Genomic DNA, 21,080 nt, shown 5'->3' on the forward strand with positions numbered 1-21,080 from the left:
AACAACAGTATAATGCCAATACCTTCTGCATTAATCAAAATTAAAGTCACTGTTAAGGTAACATCATTTGTGTTACAATAATCACTAATCTAAACACGTAGGTCAAAGGTGAGACTTACCAAAACTATATCTTAAATCAGTAAGAGATTTGAGAATAAAGCTCAGACATTTTCTGAATTTGATGTCACTTTGAAAGAATAAATTGCCTTCACTTGGTCTTCAGCCAAATAGGATTTTGTTCTCCTATCCAAGTTGTGGAAGAGGGGGGGACAGTGCTCATAGCATCCTGATGTCTGGCTCCTTTATTCAGTGGCTATATGCTATAGTATTGCAGAAAACACCCAAAGCTAACTAATGTCCAATTAGAATTAGCCCTATGTGGCAAGTCAGCGTCCTTGAACGCCAGTGCTGCTGGCCAAATATTAAAACCAAACAACAGCACTGACCTATATGCTAAGATTATGTGACATTTAGATTGGAAGGAAAATATGTGCTGGACCAAAAACGTGGTTTTGGGTAGTTCTCTCCAAATCACCTGTGGCTTCTTTACTACTAATGTGTCTTTTTGATTTGTGCCAAGATACACATGTAGAATTATGTTTATGAGAGGAAAGGCTTTCAAGAGAGATAAGATATTGGTTATTTTCTGCCAATCCTAATATTTGTTCTCCCAATTTCCATTTACCTTTCCATATATATGCTTAGGTGAACAATGCCTTCTTTGGCAATGATCCCCATGCAGACAAGCTTTATGGCTGGGTCAAGATAACATATCAATTACATCTATGACCAACGGCAAATACCTCTTATGAAAATATGCTGACGTTCCAATCTGAGCAGATGGAGAAACTACAAGATTCACAGATAAATCCATGTTCATTAAGGGAAAACCTCTAGATTGAACATAAGAACTTACTGCAACATATTTCTTTGCTAATGTACTTTCCATTTTAGTGCTTCCAATTTCTGTCACTCCTAAACTATACTTCCAAGTTCTGTCTCTTGCACTGGAATGCTAGGTGGTTGTTGTTTTTTTCACAATGGCTTGAGGTGTGTATGTTGTGTTTGGCCATGGTGGGAAGGTTCTTCAATGGAAGTTGCTTCCATAATGAATAAAAGATCCCCTTCGTATTTTTTCTTCCATCTTGTTTCATACAGTCTGTCCTCATGGCTAGAGATTAAGATTCTATTAGGGAAAGAAAGGTGATGAAGCTCTTTGACTTCAACATCCTGCTATAACCTACCTCAGCAAAATTAAAGACAGGCAAACTAAATTTCACAGAAATGTGATAGCAAATAATCTTGGCCTACTTACCAGAAGGGGAAAATTATTAGGCGGGTAATAAAGAACACAGCAGCAAAGATGAAAAATAGAGTGTTACATGTTTGCGTCCATCCAGCATAAGAAAGCATTTTAGCAGACTGAAACAAAACAAAAAACATTCATTCAAAAACAGGTCAACAGACAAACTTTCAACAACACTTGCAGAGGCAGCTTTAGAATAATTTAACTTATGCACCTAATATCTCCATTCAACACAGAAAGAAGCCGAAAGATGTTAAGTGAAAAATGATATGGTAGGTGTGGACCTGACTGTAATTAAATTGGTTACAACAGGCATAGGACATAGAATTAGAGAGCTAGTAGAGACCTCACAGACTATCTAGTCCAACCTTCTCATTTTATAGATCAGGAAACTGATGCCCAAGGAAGTGATCTGCTCAAGGTCATAAATATTAGAAGTAAAGTTGGAAGCCACGTCCCCTGACTCCCGAGACAGGCAGCCTTCCTTCTGCCCCTCCCTCTTTCCTTTTTTCCTTCCTTCTTTCCTCCTTCTTTATCTCTTTCCTTCTTTTCTTTCTTCCCTCCCTCATTCTTTCCTTCTCTCTTCCCTTTCCCTTCCTTTTTTCTTTCTTTTTTTTCTCCTTCCTTCTCTCCCTCCTTCCTTACTTTCCTGGGTCTCCCTATCTTGCTCAGGCAGCAAATATAGCAGCCACTCATGGGTCTGATCCTATTACTGCTCAGCACAGGAGCTTTGACCTGCTCCATTTCCAACCTGGGCCAGCTTCCCTCTCCTTAGGCAGCCTGATAACACCTCCCACCCCACTTCCCAGAGTTCATTATATTGGTGCAAGACTTGGTGCAAACACCTGATCTGCTTAGCCTGTGGCAGGTCAAGCAAACCATCAGCCTCAGTCTCCCCAGAATCAGGGATTATAGGCATGCTTACCACATCTTGCCACCAGTGCTCTTTCTCCTGTGGTTGGAGTTGAGGCAGTATTCTTCATAGCCCTATTGCATACTGAAATCAACCATGAAAAACTGATTTGTCTTATTTGTCTCATGTTAACCACATGCTGTTTGTGTTCATTGTGTTTACTGGGAAGGACTCATGATAAGTCCCTTAGTATAGAAGGAAAGTTAATGTGTTATGGTTCATTCATTCAAGGTTCATTCATGTTATTGTTTGGCAGCCTCTTCAATCACTTCTACCTGTAACATCTGAACTGACTTTTCTTCTTATCCATCTTCTGTTGGTTTCAGGAAGTAGGCTGGGCTTTCATAACGGAGGAGGAACAGAGAAAGACCACAGAGGGTAGAGACAACTAGAGTGCAGCTCATCTTGAAATAAGTATAGCATGAGCCAGAAAAGGGGGCCTTCAGAGTCTAGATTAGTTCAAATATGCAATATATTTGAGGAGTAAGGATTTGGACTTAATCATTTGCATATCAACTGGGTGAGAAAATGATCCAGACTTCGGGACTGGCATTTTTTACAAAATAAAAAAGAAAGAAAGGGAAAAAAAAGGATTAGTAAACTCTTAGATTTTTTAGGAGGCTAATATGGAGGCAATATAATTAGCCTAATATAATTAAAAGGCTAATATAATAATATACACAATAATTGGGATAAGGGTACAATGAAAAGAAAAAATAAGTTTGGAGTGACAAATGTGAACGGGATGGGATAGAATGGAAGTAGATTGGGATATGCATAAGGATGTGGAAAGAGTCACAGCAGACCAAAATTAGGATTGGCAAGAGTGTACTAACAAGAACTTGTACAAGTACAAAAAAGCAACCCTTCTAATTTATCTAGTATTTATCAGGCCCTTCTTAAAGTATCAGGCTTCTCTCCACTGCGCCATGCCCGCCATGCTGTCTCCCAATAGGAATGAGCTTTCATTATAATGTTCCCTCCCCAGGGCATTAATATCTCACTCTCCTTAGGAAATAGCAGTTTAGGGGGAAAAGTAAGACTTACATATAAGGCATTCAAAAGGTACAGAAATCCTCTCCCTTCAAGTTCCAACCAAGAATTAGGGTTGAAATACACTTCAGATCTACTGCTCTCCAAGATCATTATATAAATCTAAAGATTTTATCATTATTTGGTTCTGAAGTATCAGGAGTTCCTATGGATTAATATATTAGGTTAAATATGAATATAATTTAAAAGACATGTAGAAATATTAAAGAAAATTATATCAGAAATATTTAAATAGGTATACAAGAGGTCCTCAGAAGAAGAATTATAATAACTAAAATTGTTTAATTGAAATAAAAGAAGGCTTAGAAAATATTGTCTTCAGGTATATGAAGGCCAGTCAGATTTCATTCAAGGCAGGTCCATCAGACCAAAGGAACTCTATCTCTGTGAGGGTCCAAATGGAGGCAAAAACTGTAACAGTTAGAATGCTATAAGTGGGCTAGCGATTTAGAAAAAAATATATCCAGGGAAGTTCTGTAATCTCCATCCCTTGCAGGACTTTAAAAACAGGGCATGCCTTAGATAGTAAAATATTTCCTTGTCTAGGTTATCTTTTAAGGTTCTTTTTAGTCCTATGAGTCTATGGATCTACTATGATTCCTCTAGTCATATGTTGTATGTATCAGCATATTTTTTTTAAATTTGTGCTTAGTGATTCTTTTTTTTAAAAAGAAATCTTATGCTTTTCAATCAAAAAGTATTTATAATGACTGACAAAACAGAACTTTGTCATAGTTTGTCCATAAAAGGACTTTGAGGATTATAACTATATATGACATTACATTTCTCTTCTTAACAACCATGGGCCTCAAATCCTTTTCAAATTTTAATCAGCTTAACTTCACAATGTATTCCATGTGGTATTATTAATATCCCCATTTTACAATTGTGGAATAGAAAATGAAGCATTAAGTGATCTACCAAAGCCACAATGGGAGTAAGTGACCATATCAGGCAAAGCATATTCGTTGTCCCAGGTTCTAAGTCTCCTCCATCAAGATAATAAACCTGTTATTTCAGTAGATAATGTTGAAAACCAAAGTGAATCAGTATGTTTAGTACTATCAAAGTAGTACATAATTTTGAAATAATTGTGAATATGATCTTATTTTTTAGGCAAATGTGCAGAGAAAACTAAAGGATCTGATGGATGAAGGAAGAAAAGCAAAAAGAATTTTAACATGTATGGCTACATTCGCAGAAAAACAACGTGGGAAATTTAATACATTGTTGACATTGCTGAGCCATTGCTTTTCTTATGCATATACAATATGAGAAAAAAGATTTATTTGCATGCTTATTGAGCTCATACACAATTTAGAAACAATTCCTAATTCAGCTAATATTTTCTATATAATAATGTAAGTAGCTCTTAAATAAATCTAGCTGACTACCCTGCAATTCTAGTAGAAAATGGTTTATTCTAGTAATTGAAATGTACTACAGATCAATCAATATTCAATTTGAAGTTATGTGAAGCAGGTTGACTATATTCACTGTGTTCATCATTAACCTAAGTATATTTTAATGAAGACTAATGATGTACCTAGAAACGCTCCTCTTAATAACATCATTTAACCAAAACTGCTCTCACCAAAGTTACCAATGATCTTTTTTCTTCTTGATTCAATCTTCTCTCTAGATTTCCATGATACTACGCTATCCTAGTTCTCCCTGTGTTTGTCTGATTATTCCTTCTTAATATTCTTTGCTATTTTGCTTCTTCTCTATTTATACCAGTCATGGTGGGTGTTCCCCAGGAATCCATCCTAGGCCTTCTCTTCTCCCTCTCTATTATTTCATTTGGTGATCTCAGCAATTCCCATAGATTCAATTATCATCTCTATGCTAATGTTTCTTAGATCTACTTAACCTCTTTCTTAACCTATAGATTTGCATTTCCCACTGCCAATTAGATTCCTCAAATCAAGTATCCTGTAGATATCTTAAACTCAATATGTCAAAAACTAAACTCATTATCTTTGATCAAAACCTTCTCCCTTCTGAACTTCCCTATCATTATTCTCAGCCAAGGTGTCATCCTTGACTCTTTACTCTTTCTCAGCCCTCTCATGTCTAATCTATTGCCAAGTCCTATCAATTTTACCATTTTTATATTTCTTATATATGTCTCTTTCTCTCCTATGTCATTATCACCACCCTAGTGCAGGCCTTCATCATGTCACAACTGGATTATTGGAATAGTCTGGTTGAGCTCCATCACAAGTCTCTTCCCACTTCTGTCCATCTTCCATTTAAGCTGTTAAATTAATCTTCCTAAAGTGCAATTCTGACCATGTCACCACCCAACTCCACCATTCAATAAAACTCTAGTGGCTCTCTATCACTTCCAGGGTCAAATATAAAATCTTCTATTTAATTCAAAGCCCTTCACAATCTATTTTTCCAATCTTCTTACACATTACACTCCCACCTTACCCCATTACACACTCAGCAATCTAATGACGCTAGTCTCTTTCCTGTCTTTACACAAGATTCATTTTACAGTTGTAGAAATTAAGATCCAGAGAAGTTAGATGACTTGCCCAAGATCAGATATGTAGTAAAAGGCAGTCTCTTTGGGTTCCAAGTCACTGAACCCAGGTCATTTGTCTCTAGATCTAAGTTTCTCCACTGCACCAATGGGAGAGAGCTTTTGTTATAATGTTTCCTTCCCAGGGCATTAATATCTCACTGTCCTTAAGAAATAGCAGCTGGGAGAGGGAGAAGAGTAAGATTTACACTTAAAGCATTCAAAAGGTGTAGAGATCCTCTCCTCCAAGTTCCAACCAAGAATTAGAGTTGAAGTACATTTCAGATCTACTGCTCTCCAAGATCATTAAAATGAAGCTTCATATAAATCTAAAAAATTTATCATTATATGGTTCTGAAGTATTAGGAGTTCCCAGGGGATTAAGCCCATTATATAATAACCATAGCTATCCTCAGAAATGTCAGGAGATGGAGGGGGAAAGAAAAGTGAACTTACAAGGTGGAAAACTTCTGTAGTTGCTTTAACACAAGGAACTTAAAAAAAAAAAAAACAACAACTTTGGAAAACCTGAGAGAAGCAAACCATATGGGGATTTAGAAAGTTTTTTTCCTTCCATTCTGTTTCCCATATCTACTCCAGATAAAGAGGAACAGAAACAAGAAAAAGGAAATATGAAAAAAGGTAAGGAAAAGAAAGATGGAGGAAGGCAAAAGACTATCTGGAGTGTCATTTAAGGCTCAAAGAAATGGTTTAGAATTCTTCCTCTTCAAATCTGAAACATCATTTTACTCCCAGACGGCAACATTAGTTTTCTGCTAAAGGCATGAACCTTACACAGGTGCAGTCTCAAGATGATGAGGGCTAGAAAGGACACCATAGTGAATTTAATTCAATGCTCTCATTTTATAGGTGAGGAAACTGAGGCCCAGAGAGATTAAATGACTTACCAAAGATCATACAGGTATTAAGAGGACTACCTAAGAAATGAATCCAGGTTGTTTGACTCCGGATCAAGCATTCTTTTCAAGGTAACACACTTCCCCTGAACTCAAACTGAAAACCAAAATGAAACCTCTTCCAAGTTATCCTCCTTGCTTTTGTCTATCTGAATCTATGAAACTAAAGAATAATTATAAACTAAATAAGACAAAAAGGTCCATGCAAGAAATCTAAAGAGTTCAAAATTCTTGGAAGTACTGTGTTCAGGATTGAATAAGAATGAAAATGAAGAACTGAGAAAAGGCTCATAAGTAACATTTTACTGGGAATAAAAATTCAGGAATTTCAAATGTTTACCTCAAGCCAAATGTCAGCAACATCATGGACAAGCATCACCAATGTCCCACTACGAATATAATTAATACACCAAGAGAAGCTCATCAAACTTAAAGCAGCCAGATGATGGATGACATGGGCCAGAAAATCCTAAGCAAATAAAGAAACGGATAGACAGATAGATAGATAAATGAATTTCAAGACTGACAAGCAAGTAATCACCTAAGAAAGGCCATTATCATCATACTATTCCACTGCTTACAACACTGAGCGTGTATATCTTATAGGTATGTGTGTATGTATATACATATAAATACAGATTGTTTCATCAACCTTTATCAATGTATATCTATAAATGTCACTTTAATTTTATACATATGTACATACAAATACACATATATACATACACACACAAATATACACACATATATATTGTCCCAAACATCTTAGTGTGGTTTTAAACTTTAAAGCTGTAATAAGAATTCTGGAATATCCTATCCATATAGTTATCTTTCTATCTATACACACACAAACATATTAACTGGTATCCTTAAGATGATTTTTTGTTAATAAGTAGATCTCTAGTATATTGGGTAGATCCTTTATGGAGAATTAATGGGAAAATATGAAAAAAGGACCATACAAAATAAGAAAGTACAGAAGGGTTGATGATCTAAATCAGTTGACAGTCTAGCCATACCAATGAAATCACAGATCCATCGAAGTGTACATATAATGGGTATTTATACATATATGTATGTGTATATATGTGTGTATATACATAGATGTTTACACACACATAAATTAATTATTCACATTTATATAGTACTTTAATGATTACAAAACACTGCTGCTTCATTATCTCACATTTATGTTTTTATTTGAAGGTACCCAATTCCTCTTAAAATAAATGGAATAGAAATAGACCACCACAAAATTGCAAAAATGTACTAGCCCCATCATTTTATGATTTGTCCATGTGATAAACTTGTTGCTGCTTTTAAGAGGATTCTTCATTTCAACTCACAATAACTGGACCACAATCATTTCCCTATCAAATATTTACCAAAAGAAGAAAAATAACTAACATAGTATAATTAGTAGTATACCATACTACTATAATATGTAGAGAAGCTGTGAAATTGAAGATGTCCTGAGACATAAATTTTAAGTTAGAGTTTTTGAAGACACTAATAAAGAAGTTTTACATGTGATACTTGCCTTTCTCTTGACATCAGAACCAAGACTAAACAGCAGAGACCAATAAAAACTCATCTCTAAAATGTAGTACCAGTACTGAGATGGTAGTAATGGCTAAGAAAAAGAAAATATTCATTACATTTTTATACATAAAAACATTGATTTAGTGGTATTATCTGTGGAATTCAGGAAATGGACTGTTTCTATAAGGACTAAGGATATAAAAATAACATCAGTCTTTGTTAATCATAATTTATCAAGTGATTATTAAAAGCTATCTTATGAAATCTATTATTTAAGGTCAAAGGCATGTGTGTTAACTAAGGTGGCATCCCTGCTTACCCCTTCCAAATTTCCACTGATTAACCTATTAACATTTTGGAATGTTTTCTGACTAAAAGCCCATGAGATGTTAGGTACTCTTTAGAGCCTAGTACTATAAAATTATAGAATCACAGATAGCCTTGAAAAGGATATCAGAAGTCATTTAGTCCAGCTCCTCCATTTTACAGATGAAAAAATAGGTCCAAAGAAGTTATATGGCTTACTCAAAATCTCATAGGTATTTAAATGTCAGAGTCAGGATTTGAACTCAAGTCCTATGCTTTTACAGTCAGTGTTTTTTCCACTGTGCCACACTGTTTCTCAAGAACATCTGCTAAGAGGCCCACTGAGGTCAGCCCCATTCATGAGCAGAGTAGACAGTCACCTGTGTAGCATAATTTGAGGGACTTAGCAAAGTCCATCTGATCAAGAATATATTGCCTTCTATCCATCTGGTATCAGCATTTTCGCTTCACACAATTAGAGCTACACCTTAATAACTTTCTGAGTTAAGACATTATATGTTACATATTAACATAGGTTAATTTATCTGATTAACTTGTTAACATTCATTGTTACCTAGTAAAAAGTCCAAGACACTAAATAATGCGGGAAGAAATAGGGAAAGTTAGAGACAACTGTATTTCTGGTGGGGCCCTCCACATAGAAGCTCCAGTCAGTCAAGGGGCAACATAAGGACATTGGATGCCTTAGGGGAAAGGGGATATTACAGGATTAAAGACTAACTTTGACAATTTTCCAGGTTTGCCCAAGGCTGTTTCTGTTTAGCACTACTAAAAGAGTTAGGCTTACCTGCTTTGGATAGCCATTCCAAACCTCCCACAGATCATAAAGCCAAGGTTTCTAAATATAGAAAGGAGGGAGAGGGAAACAAATTAACTATGCACAAATGGAATCTTTTATTAGAAAAGGTAATATTTTTTCTCAAATTAAATAAACATTTAAGTACTTACTATATGCAAGGCACAAGGCACTGTGCTAAGTGCTATAAGTCATTTTGATAGCACTGAAATATCTGATACATTTTCTAATATCTCCTCCCCTATATATGTACATAGCTATCATATATTATGAAGTGTATAACTGTTCTTAAAATATAACTTCAATGGAGAAGTTACTTCTGAAATAATTAATGCTAATTCTATATCATTACTCCTAGGGAAGGCCTGGATGGGTGATGCACTACATCCTGGAGGGAGTACTCACATCAATGAAATCATACATAACTCAAAGTACTTAAATGTATCAACATGATTAATTTTATCATAAGAATCTCAATAAAATGCTTTTCAAAGTTGTTTACCTTTTTGATGCTATTACATCATAATAAACTCATAAGCAAAAATTTTTTAAAGACTAGAGTCTAATGACAGATATTAAAAAGATAACTTACATCATATAGAAATCCAATTCCAGCAATAGTTAAGAATAAATAAAACGTAAATCTCCAGCTGCCAAAATAAAGAAAAGTATTTATTCAGAGAATATGTAATGTCAGCCTTAGCAGGAACCTTCAAGATCCACCTAGTTCAATCCTTGCATTTTTCATATAAGAAAACTGACGTACACTGAAGCACCATGGTATACTGAAAAGACTGCTATGTTCAGAATCAGAGGATGTGGGCTCAGATACTTGCTCTGCTACTTATTTCTGTCTGCATGAATTTGGTTAAGGCACAATCCCTCTTGAACTCAGTTTCCACATCAATAAAATGAAGGGGTTGGACTAAATTATTTCTAAGGTTGCTTCCAGTTCTACATCTATGATCCCACGGTCACACTGCTAGTTAGTGAATAAGCTAAAACTAGAATTCAGTTCCCAGGATCATAAGACCATAAATCTAGAGTCAGAAGAAATCTCAGAGGCCATATGGCCCAGCACTTTAATTTTAAAGATGAGAAAATTGAGGCCCAGGGAGGTTAAGTGATTTTCCCAAAGTAACTAAGCTAGTTAACAAAAAGGAGACTTTTGGATGGAGGTCCTCAACATAATTTACATTATCATACTGGATATTTTAAGTACTTATCTAACTGTCTTTCTAGACTGATGCTTTCTTTGTAAAGATAATAGAAGGAGATATTTTCTGCCTAACAACAAGGAGTGATATGAACATGCTCATTTAAGTTGATGCATAAGAATATCTGAAAAAGGATTTCAACTTAGCCAATGACATTATTTTTACATTATATACCCAAAGCAGTTTTTTTAATGAAAACTTTTTTCACATATAACCTACTCCTCCCAGTGAAATCTAAAATACAGTCTTATCCCTCATTTCCTGCTTCTACAGGAAAAAAATTATGAGGCCCAATTATTTACATCATAGGATCAAGAAAATGTCCCAAAGGATAACTATCTAAAAGTTTCCAAATGAGTTCTCAAAACTGTTTCAATTTACGTTTACATTTGCTTATGAAATGAACTTGTATTCATAGAACATTTCTATGTGTTTGTCTTATTAATTCCAACTAAGGTTGGAATTAATAAGAAAAATCTGGCTGGTACAAGAGAGTATAATGTGAAAGAATAATGCTTATTAGGCAAGATTCATAACAACAAGGTCATAATTTTCAGTACCAGATCTACTTGATTGCCTCAAAAGTGTAAAATGTCATTTTCCCATATTAATTAGTATAAGACTAAATTAGAAGGAAAAAAATTGATTTTTTCTGGAAAAGCCAAAAGTGACTGGGACATTGAATTTTCAAAAAGTTGACACTGGGAGAAGGGCAAAATGAAGGAAATTAACACTGAGAGATGACCTTGAGAGAATCACAATGGAATATAGCTGACTGGGGATGGGGAGATACAGAGCTGGAAAGAGACTCTTCCCATCCCTTTTGGTTCCCTTAATATACTGACACTGAATGTGTTGATTTTGAAACTACAGTGTGCTTCTGCAATGAGTATCTTTTTCTAGATATTTCAGCACTCCATATAGTGCCTGGCACATAGCAGGTGCTTAATAAATGCTTATTGACAACTTCAAAGGAAGCATTTATTTGAAAAAGAATAAATGTATAGCCAAGTCAAGACTAACTGAAACAAAACAAAACTTTGGATTGAGATGAGGAATGCCTTGGAATTAGACTGAGAGTAAGAATTCGATCCAGAAAGCTGAAGAAAAATGCAATTCAAGAATGAACCTGCCCTGAAATGACGGAAAAATTTCTGCTCATTTGTGAGTCCATGTTAGAAAGTCAAGAGGTAACTACTTCATGGCTGCATCCTAAAACTGAAAGCAGAAAGAGACTTTAGGTCATTTGATCCAATTTTTCATTTTACAAATTTAACTTGGGCTGGCCTATCTCCCTAGGTTGTTGCCATGGAGATCTGTTAATGGACTGGACAGACACTACTAATCATCCCAAAAGTTCCTGTGCTTGTTGTTATCATGAACCAGCTTCTGCAAAGGAAAAAGAGGCTGCCCCCTCAAAAACCTGTACATCAGGCAGACAGTCCGGGGATAGGAAAGCACTGCTCCTCAGGAGCAGGGACTTTTACCTTTCTTTGTATCCTCAGAGCTTAGCTCAGTGCCCGGCACATAGTAAGAGTTTACTCAATGCTTATTGAATGACTGTCTGCTCTCCCAGGCTTGGCAAGAGGCACGGACATGGGAGAGCTGACAAGATTGAAGCTGAGGTGCTAATGACAGGAATCTAGGTGAAATAAACTGGTGACTAGGCAAGAGGCAAGTGGAGGGAGCTAGTGACCAGGTGCCCAATGGTAGGAGTTGTAGTAGTTGCCTGCATCCCCTGGAGGTAGTAACATCAATCCCATTTGCAATATTTTTCTTATCTCTTCCCATCTCCAACCTCCTGCCCAATCCTTCTAGAGGCAGCTAGGTGGTGCTTTGGATAAAGCACTGAGCCAAGTGAGAAAGACCTACTTAAATTCAGCCTTGGATATTTACTAGCTGTGTGACCTTGGGCAAGCCACTTAACTCTGTATTCCTCAGTTTCCCCAATTGTTAAATGGGGCTATTAATAGCACCTACTTCCCAGGGTTGTTGTGAGGACGAAATAAGATATTATTTGTAAAATGCTTAGTACTGTGCCTAGCACATAGTAGGCACTTAATAAATTCTTGTGTCCCTTTCTTTCTTCCCTTTCCTCTTTCCTCCCTCCCTCCTTCCCTCTCTTTCTTCTTCTTCCTTCCCTCCTTTTCCCCCTTCCTTCTTTTCTAGCTTCCTCCTTTCCTTTCTACCTTCCTTCCTTCCTTTCTACTTTCCTTCTTTTCTTTCTACCTTCTTTCCTTCTTTCCTTCCTATTTACCTTCTTTCCTACCCTCCTCCTTTACTTCCTACTTACCTTCCTTCTTGAACTTAGGACTTTCTGAATCCAAGCCCAACATTGCATCCACTGAGCCACTTATCTGTCTAGGTGTTATTAAGGTGATCTGCATATTAAGTTCATTTTCTGATATAAATAATTCTAAATGTAAAATGTACATGGTTTGAAAGTATATGTAATTGACTCAATGTTTAAAAATAAGTTTATAACAAAACGATTAAAAAATATGTTTGCAAAAAAATTCAAAAGGACTGTATACATATGTAAGTTATTTCTGTGTCACTGTAATCAATAATTGGTCAAATGAAGTAATAGTAAAGTGATTTTTAAAAATGGGTCAGCTGATTAGTAAAAGTCTTTAAATGACTGCACAAAGTACACAGAACCATAAGTATTAGTGATAACACAACTCACCATATGCAAATTTCTTCATTGTTTTCTAGCTTAGATGGTCTGATATAAATCTTTAATCTCTTTTCCTGTTTTCAATCCCTTGACTTAGAACAGTATTCTTTCTTCTCATCTTTTTTCCAAGCAAGGGGATTTTGACCCTACATATCCAGCTTTATTTCTGATTACTTGCACCCTCCACTCTAGTCTGGCCAATCTTAAGATTCTTTAGATGGGGCGGGGGGAGGAACCTGTGGCCTCAAGGCCACATGTGGCCCTCTAGGTCCTCAAGCATAGCCATTTCACTAAATCCCACAAATTAGGTTTAGACCTCAAAGCATATACCTAGATAAACTCCAAATAAATATATGATCTAGTTCTAAAAGGTCCCATCATAAACATATTAAAGGAACAAGGAAGAAATTAACTCTCAGATGTATAGATAGAAAGATTTGTAATAAAATAAGGGAAGATCTCAGAAAATAAAATGGACAATTTTACGCAAACAAATCCAATGCAGCTAAGATTAGAATGGAAACAGATGACAGGGCAACTTGTAGCAAGTTTCTCTGATAAAGATCTCATTTTCAAGATATATAAGGAACTCATTCAAATTTATAAGAATAAGAGCTATTCCCCAATTGACAAATGGTCAAAGAACATGAAAAGCCAGTTTTAAGGGTATTTTGCTTCTCTCTCTTTTTTTTTTCCAGTATGGTAAGAGTATGTGAGAGAGAAAAAAAAATTGTTGATAACTCAAAAAACTTTAATTGAAAAGGGTAATTGAAGATGTTCTCATGTTCTTTCTAAATAAAAATTTATCATAGGATAAGTGCATTAATTCTAGGCTCAGTGATAGAAATAGTACCTGTCCAGTAAGAAAAAAAAATAAGAATCATCTTTGCCATAAAGAATAATAAAGGACAGTGCACCACAGTACCAGCTCCTGGGGAAAACTCTACTTCATATTATTTTGCAGTAATATTGTAGACATTGATTCAGAGCCAAGTGACATCTGTAGTAGAATTCAAGAGGTGAGAGCAAGTGTTTCAAATAACAAAAATGAGTTAAGAAACAAACTAGACTCTGCGTTTCAAGTCAAAAGTGGAAAAGGAAATATGAATTAGTCTTGGCATCACGGAAGGCTGAAATATGAGAGCTCATTTCAAGAGGCATCTTTAGGAATATTCCTCTAAATATGACCCTACATCACAATTATTCTTATCATAAATGCAGGAAAGTAAGAGAACTGAGAAAAATATTTTTGAGATCCAACATCAGTCTAATTGGAAAAAAAAATCTGGACCATTTGGAATTATGCTAAAGAAGTAACTAAAATGTCTATACCTTTTGACCCAGAGATCCCTCCACTAAGCATATGACCCAAGAAGTTCAAAGATAAAAAGAAAGGCCCATATGCACCAAAATATTTACAGTAACTCTTTCTGTAGCATCAAAGAACTGGGGGAAAAAAGTAGAATTCTCCATCAACTGGGGAATGGCTAAACAAATGATGATACATCAATGTAATAGAATATGACTCCACTGTAAGAAATAACCAACATGAATACAGAAATCAGAGGGAAGATTCACAGGAGCAGATAAAAAGTAAAGTAAGCAGAATCAGTTAAATCACATATACAATTACTAAAATAATGTAAATGGAAACAACAAAATCAAAACTGAACACTGTGTAATTACGGTGATCAAGCTTAGGTCTGAAGAATAGTTATGAGGATACATTTGTTCTCTTTTCTTTGCAATAGTGGGGGTGGGAAGGGATAGGGTATAAACATGGAAAACTGAAAATAATATCAGACTAGTTTGATGTGCTGGTTAGTTTTGCTGAACTTCTTTTTTCATTGTAAAAGATAGTTCTCTGGTGGGGAAGGGATTTATTGAAAAAATGAGGGTGATTTAAAAACAAAAGATACCAACAATTTTTCTTAACAAGAAAGAAAAGTTTTGGACCAAAGTAAAGGGGAAAAAAAATGAAAAGTAACATCTTTTGTATCTTACTTTTGTATAGGTACCAGTGTCCATACCTTTAAGAGCTGAGGTATGCTGGAATACAATGACATTTAAGATAGAAGTAGCCGTGCCTAATTGAGAAAAAGAAATCTGCTCTGATAAACTATCAAAATATTGCCCTAATAAACTATTAAAATCTGTCTCTGTTACAAGAATTCAGCTTGAGGCCCTAGCCCAACCTGACTATCCTGTTCAACTATGGCACAGTAAGTTTTCTCAATCCATATGCAGATAACAGGTTAAGTATCTGATTCAGACAAAAGCAGATGTCATCCTAACCTATATTCTGAAGGGAAAACAGAACTTTCCCCATATAATCTATGCTGACAATTGTAGTGTGGCTGCCGAAAAAAGATAATGGACTTCTAAATTACAAGTTCATAAACGGAGCAAGCACTGACCCCTTAAATAGATGAACTGGTTGAAAAAAATTTGTATGGATGATATCCTAAACTTTAGGATATATACATGTGCACAAAACTACAAAACTATCCATGCTTCTAGCTTCCTTCTTACCAAGCTTCCTGGAATTTCTTTAGTCTGCAAGGCCTTTCTTGATTATGTCGTCTCTTAAACCATATTTCAACCTGTTGTACAGTCTGGTTACACTTCTTTGCTAGACCATATAGGTCATTCTGAAAAGGAACAGAACAAAAGAATGAATGATTGATCAACAATAAATGTAAATAGAGGGCAATCAAGAAGCACCAGACTAAAAGGGGAAAGGACCTATTTGTACAAAAATATTTATAGCAGCTCTTTTGTGACATCAAAGAATTGGAAATTGAGGGGATCCCATCAATTGGGGGATAGCTGAACAAACTGTGTATGTGATTATAATGGAATATTATTGTGCCAAAAGAAATGACAAACAAGATGATTTCAGAAAAACCTGGAAAAACTTACATGAACTGATGCAAAGTGAAGTGAACATAACCAGGAGAACATTTTACATAGTAACAGCAACATTATATGATGATTAGTTATGAATGACTTAGCTATTCTCAGCAATACAATGATCCAAGACAATTCCAAAGGATTCACAATGAAGAATGCTATCCACCTCCAGAGAAAGAACTGATGGAGTCTGAATGCAGATTAAAGCATACTATTTTTCACTTTCGTGTGTGTGTGTGTGTGTTTTCTTTTGATCTGTTTCTCCTTTCACAACATGACTAATATGGCAATATGTTTTACATGATTGTATATATATAACCTATATAAAATTACTCACTCTCTCTGGGAGGGGGGAGGTAACAGAGGGAGGAGGAAATTTTGGAACTCTAAATTTTTAAAAATAAATGTTAAAATTATCTTTACATGTATTGGAAAAAATAAAATACTTTTCAAACAAAGAAGAAGAATCAGGACTAAATTTTAGTTATGGTACTGGAACTATAGGAAACTCTATTAGGAACCTTCTGCATGACCTTGAGGAGGATGTTTTGAGTTATGAGCTCAGAATTTTTTTGTAAATTAATGCCAATTGCACTTGAAACAAACTTCTCTGAGATTCTCAGAAATAAGGTATTTCTTCAAGACCTGCCATCTATAATCCAATAATAATTTCTAACAATATACATGCTGGAATACAAATTTGAGTTTGCCATAGTTTTTAAAACCATAAAAATCTGTGCCACAAAAGCCAGGTAGAAAATTTGCAGTTTTGTATTTACATTCAAGTACTCATCCAATGCCTTATCTCAGGATACTAGTGACCCTGGTTCTCAAAGGTTATCTGTATAATGCATGATCTGGCAAATGATAAAAAGGCTGGAAAGGTTTTCAGTTTGGGTTTAGTGGGAGGATTTTTTTCCTAGTTCAGAGAGTCTTATTTGCCAAAAAGTGATAAATTTTTCAGTCACAGCAACTTTTAAAAACTATCTCCTAAGTCATGGAGAGGTTATTAGTTGCATCATTGAAATAATGCCCACATCAATTAAATCACAGATCCTTGATATACTTGTACAAACTAAACAGAGAGTAATTGGACAAACAAAAAATATTACCACTTTGGGCATGAGAAGGTTCATAAAGTTTTAAAAACTATAGCACCTTTTTTCCACAGAAAGTTAAAAGAAGTATTAGGAGAAAAAAATAAAACATAGAAAAAGTCATTCACTACAAAGACAAATCTAAATTATTTGAAGACTGTACAATGCTTTTTAAAAAAATACTTGTACTATTTTCACACATTAGTGAAAGTGATCAGAAGGTATGTATACTTAGAATAAGAATTTTTTTAAACTTAAGAAACACTTAGGTTATGATGCTTAATTACCCCCTCACAGATACTGTTATTGAAACCCAGATTTAAAGCTATAAAGGACCTTGGACATTATTTAGTCCAACCTTCTCATTTGCAGATGAGGTAACTAAAGTTTTGAAAGTTTAATTAATTTGATAACATAGATTTAGAATTTGGAAGTGCCTTAGAGGTCATCTAGTTTAATCACCTCATGTTATAGACAGGAAACTCAGGCACAGAGAGGTTAAGTGACTTTCCCAAAATTACATGATAGAGATGGGATTTGAATTCAGGTCCTCTGGCTCCAAATACAACATTCTTTTTCTTATAACTTGTTGTCTGTCTTAAACTGAGGATAAGAATTATATAACTTGTCTTTGGTCATGGATAGTTAAGTTTGAGCCAGGACTTAAATCTTGATGTCTTTAGTCAAAATTTCATATTCTTTTCAATATACCACGCTCTTTCCAAGAAGTCATTGTTAGTTAGTGGCACATCTGGTCCTAAAACTCTTAACTCTTGGTCCAGTACTCTTTTTATTATACCATAGTTTTCAACAATTCTGGAAATTAACTTGGGGTGAACTCAAACCAATATTGACCATTTGTTTTCATATTTAATCAGTAACATATGATACATTTCTAGACCTCTCCCAAATAATTTCAATGATGAAATCAATTCCTACTTCTCTTTTGGGAAAGAGAAATATGCGCTACTATAAGAAAATGACTTAGTATCTGGAATAACATGGATATATAAAATCATGTTGGATTATTATACAAAATTTATATAGCTTGAAACATTGCAAAAATATTTGCAGCAAATATGCCAGATAAAGGTGTGACATCCAGAATATATATGGAAATCTATAAGACTAATAATACATACTTTCCAGTGGAAACTTAATAGATAATTTATAAAGGAAGAAATACAGCTTTAATAACTCCATTAGAGTTTGCTCAAATTCCCTAATAATCAGGAAAATGCAAATCAAGACAACCTTAAGATATCACTTTAAACCTACCAAACTTGGCAGGGAGGGGAGATATTGCCAGGGCTATGAGGAAACTGTTGATGGGACTACAGACTAGAAGAAACACTTTGGACAACAATATGTAAATATGGAATACAAGCCAAAAACAGATCTTATCTTTCAAACCATACCTAAAATCCTATCCCCAAAATATATCTGTACAAAAAGTATTCAGAGCTGCTTAATTTGTAATAACAAAAAAATAGACATTATGACAATATTTAATATTTGCATTAGAGTATGCTAATTTAATATAGTGAAATAAAAATGATAAACATGGAGCGTACAAAGAGAGTCAGTGTGGCATAGTACATGAAGAGCTAATTTAAGAGCCAGGAAGGCTTGGATTCTGTTTCTACCTCTGACATATTGGAGTATGACCCTGGGCAAGTCACTTAATCTCTTATTGTTCTAGGCAGCTCTCCAAGATTATAAATTACACAGAAGATCACAACCTGCACTGGTAGAGAGAATTTCCCTACCTGAGAGTTCTCTAACCAGTGAAAGCACAGATCTAGTCCTCATACCTATCCCTATGAAGCATGTAAGGAAATGTGGAAAAACATATCTGGCATGTGTTCAGTTGCCTCTTGAAAGTTTCTCTAAACTCTGCAGTACCAAGGTAGCTAGATAGAAGTGTGGAAATTGTATCCACTCTACTCATTTCCTCTCCACTCCAAACAATAAACAGATGGGGAGAAGAGGAGAGAGAGAGATGTTTGAGCTGACACCACAATTACTGTACAACTATGATGCCCTTACAGATCCATTCATGAAATCACCTTAGTCTTCAAGATAACCCCTTTATTTTTAGCTTCTCATTTGAGACCAATATTGAGAGTAGTGCATACAGTGCTGGATTTGGATCCAAAGAGAACTGAATTTAAATCCTCCCTGAGACACATCACCTGTGTGACCCCAAGCACCAGGGTTTCTGTGAAGATCAAATGTGATAACATGCAAATCTTAAAGCCCTATATAAATGCTAGCCACTATTATTTCCACATTTGCCTTAACTCCTTTACCATGGCAGTACATCGATGGTTTGAAGGTTGAAAGGATTTTATTGGTTTGGGGGGAAGGAGCATAAGTTTTTTGATGTTTTTACAAAGTAAAACTGCTAGCACAATAAGTTTCACTGCATTATTAGTTTTATCAAATAGCAGAATGTTTGATGTGTTGGCTAGGATTGTTGGTCTGTTATTATGGCACTATCCCAACACATCTTGAAGTAGTTACATTAATATACATATACATTACACACATATGTATGCACATATACCTCTACATACACATATACTGTGTTTCTTAGGTTCATATGTGTTAAATAATGTGTTAATTTATCAAGTCACATTTGAGGACTGGCTGCTCTGTATGATTTTAGTAGTATTAGTATAATATTATTATTTATATGAGTACAATCCATGGTAGCCAAAGTGGTGCATACTTTGTTCCATTGTCACTAGTCACAAAGCCACATCATACACAATCTGTACGTGTTGCCAAACTTTTCATCACTATATGTATGCAATACTTTTTAGAAGTAATAATTCTATCCTGAATCATCACAACAAAATCTTCAGTCACACCCAACAAATAACCTTGCACTCCCCTTTCTATATATTTGACAGTTTTATCTACATAATCTTTTCCAAGCTAATGTGCAGAAGTATTTTGAATCTCTTTTTGATAATATGTATGAATATATTGATGGGTCATTTATTATAAACTACTGGGTCATTATATTCTGTTTTCCTAAACTCCAATGATATAAAACTATGGTCAATTTTTTTACTAACCAACATACATAGGCTTTAGTCTGATGCTACAGAAATAATGCCTTGATTTCACAACATAAATTGGTGATATCAATTAGTCCTCTGTTACCTTCTTGGTGTGGTAGAGCAACTACTTCCACCACCCACCTTGAATGATATATTCAAAGTATCAATACATATTCTTGATGGTATTCTGTTTATCTCTGCCCTTCATTTATTTTTACCACTAATCAGTCTTCTCTAGGACTATGTAATGCTAGTGAGTTCCTTCCAACATAATATTATTCAAGTCACTATAATTCAAGTTATAGGGCTTAAGTCTCATTCCATTACTTATGATACTATTTAGGGCTATATTAAATCATGCTGAACTGTCAAATAATTTAGGCTGTGTACAGAAACTACTAATTTACTATCTTAAGTTTACTACCTATCCTACATGTATATATTTTTTTTTCTTTACTGAAAAGAGGCATATTGTATAATGGAAAGAACATGAAAATTCAGTTTTCTATAATTGGCTCTCCCAGCTATGTGACCTAATAAAATGATAACCCCTCTGATTCTGTTTCCTACTGTAAAATGAAGGGATTGGGCTAGATAATGCCTAAAGGCCCACATAGCTCTAAAATTCAGAAATTCCATAAACAGAATGCTCTTTTTGAAAAGATTTTCTTTAACTATTATGTGGTTAATTCCTCTGATTTGCAAAGTTTTCCTT

General features: G+C 35.0%; 1 protein-coding gene across 1 annotated transcript in view; it reads right to left on the reverse strand.

Annotated features, from left to right (window-relative positions):
• The window catches only part of CERS3 (ceramide synthase 3), a 74,860-nt gene that overhangs the window by 40,614 nt on the left and 13,166 nt on the right, over window positions 1-21,080 (reverse strand). The window contains exons 3-8 of the mRNA XM_020963828.2: window positions 15,817-15,935; window positions 9,980-10,037; window positions 9,379-9,429; window positions 8,263-8,355; window positions 7,063-7,191; window positions 1,316-1,422 (exon numbers count right to left, since the gene is read on the reverse strand). Of these exons, the coding sequence (XP_020819487.1) occupies window positions 1,316-1,422; window positions 7,063-7,191; window positions 8,263-8,355; window positions 9,379-9,429; window positions 9,980-10,037; window positions 15,817-15,935 (557 nt within the window). The remainder of the gene's footprint in view (window positions 1-1,315; window positions 1,423-7,062; window positions 7,192-8,262; window positions 8,356-9,378; window positions 9,430-9,979; window positions 10,038-15,816; window positions 15,936-21,080) is intronic.

Source organism: Phascolarctos cinereus, unplaced genomic scaffold (genome assembly GCF_003287225.1).
Source record: "Phascolarctos cinereus isolate Bilbo 61053 unplaced genomic scaffold, phaCin_HiC Scaffold_3;HRSCAF=262, whole genome shotgun sequence".
NCBI classification, from domain to species: Eukaryota; Metazoa; Chordata; class Mammalia; order Diprotodontia; family Phascolarctidae; genus Phascolarctos; species Phascolarctos cinereus.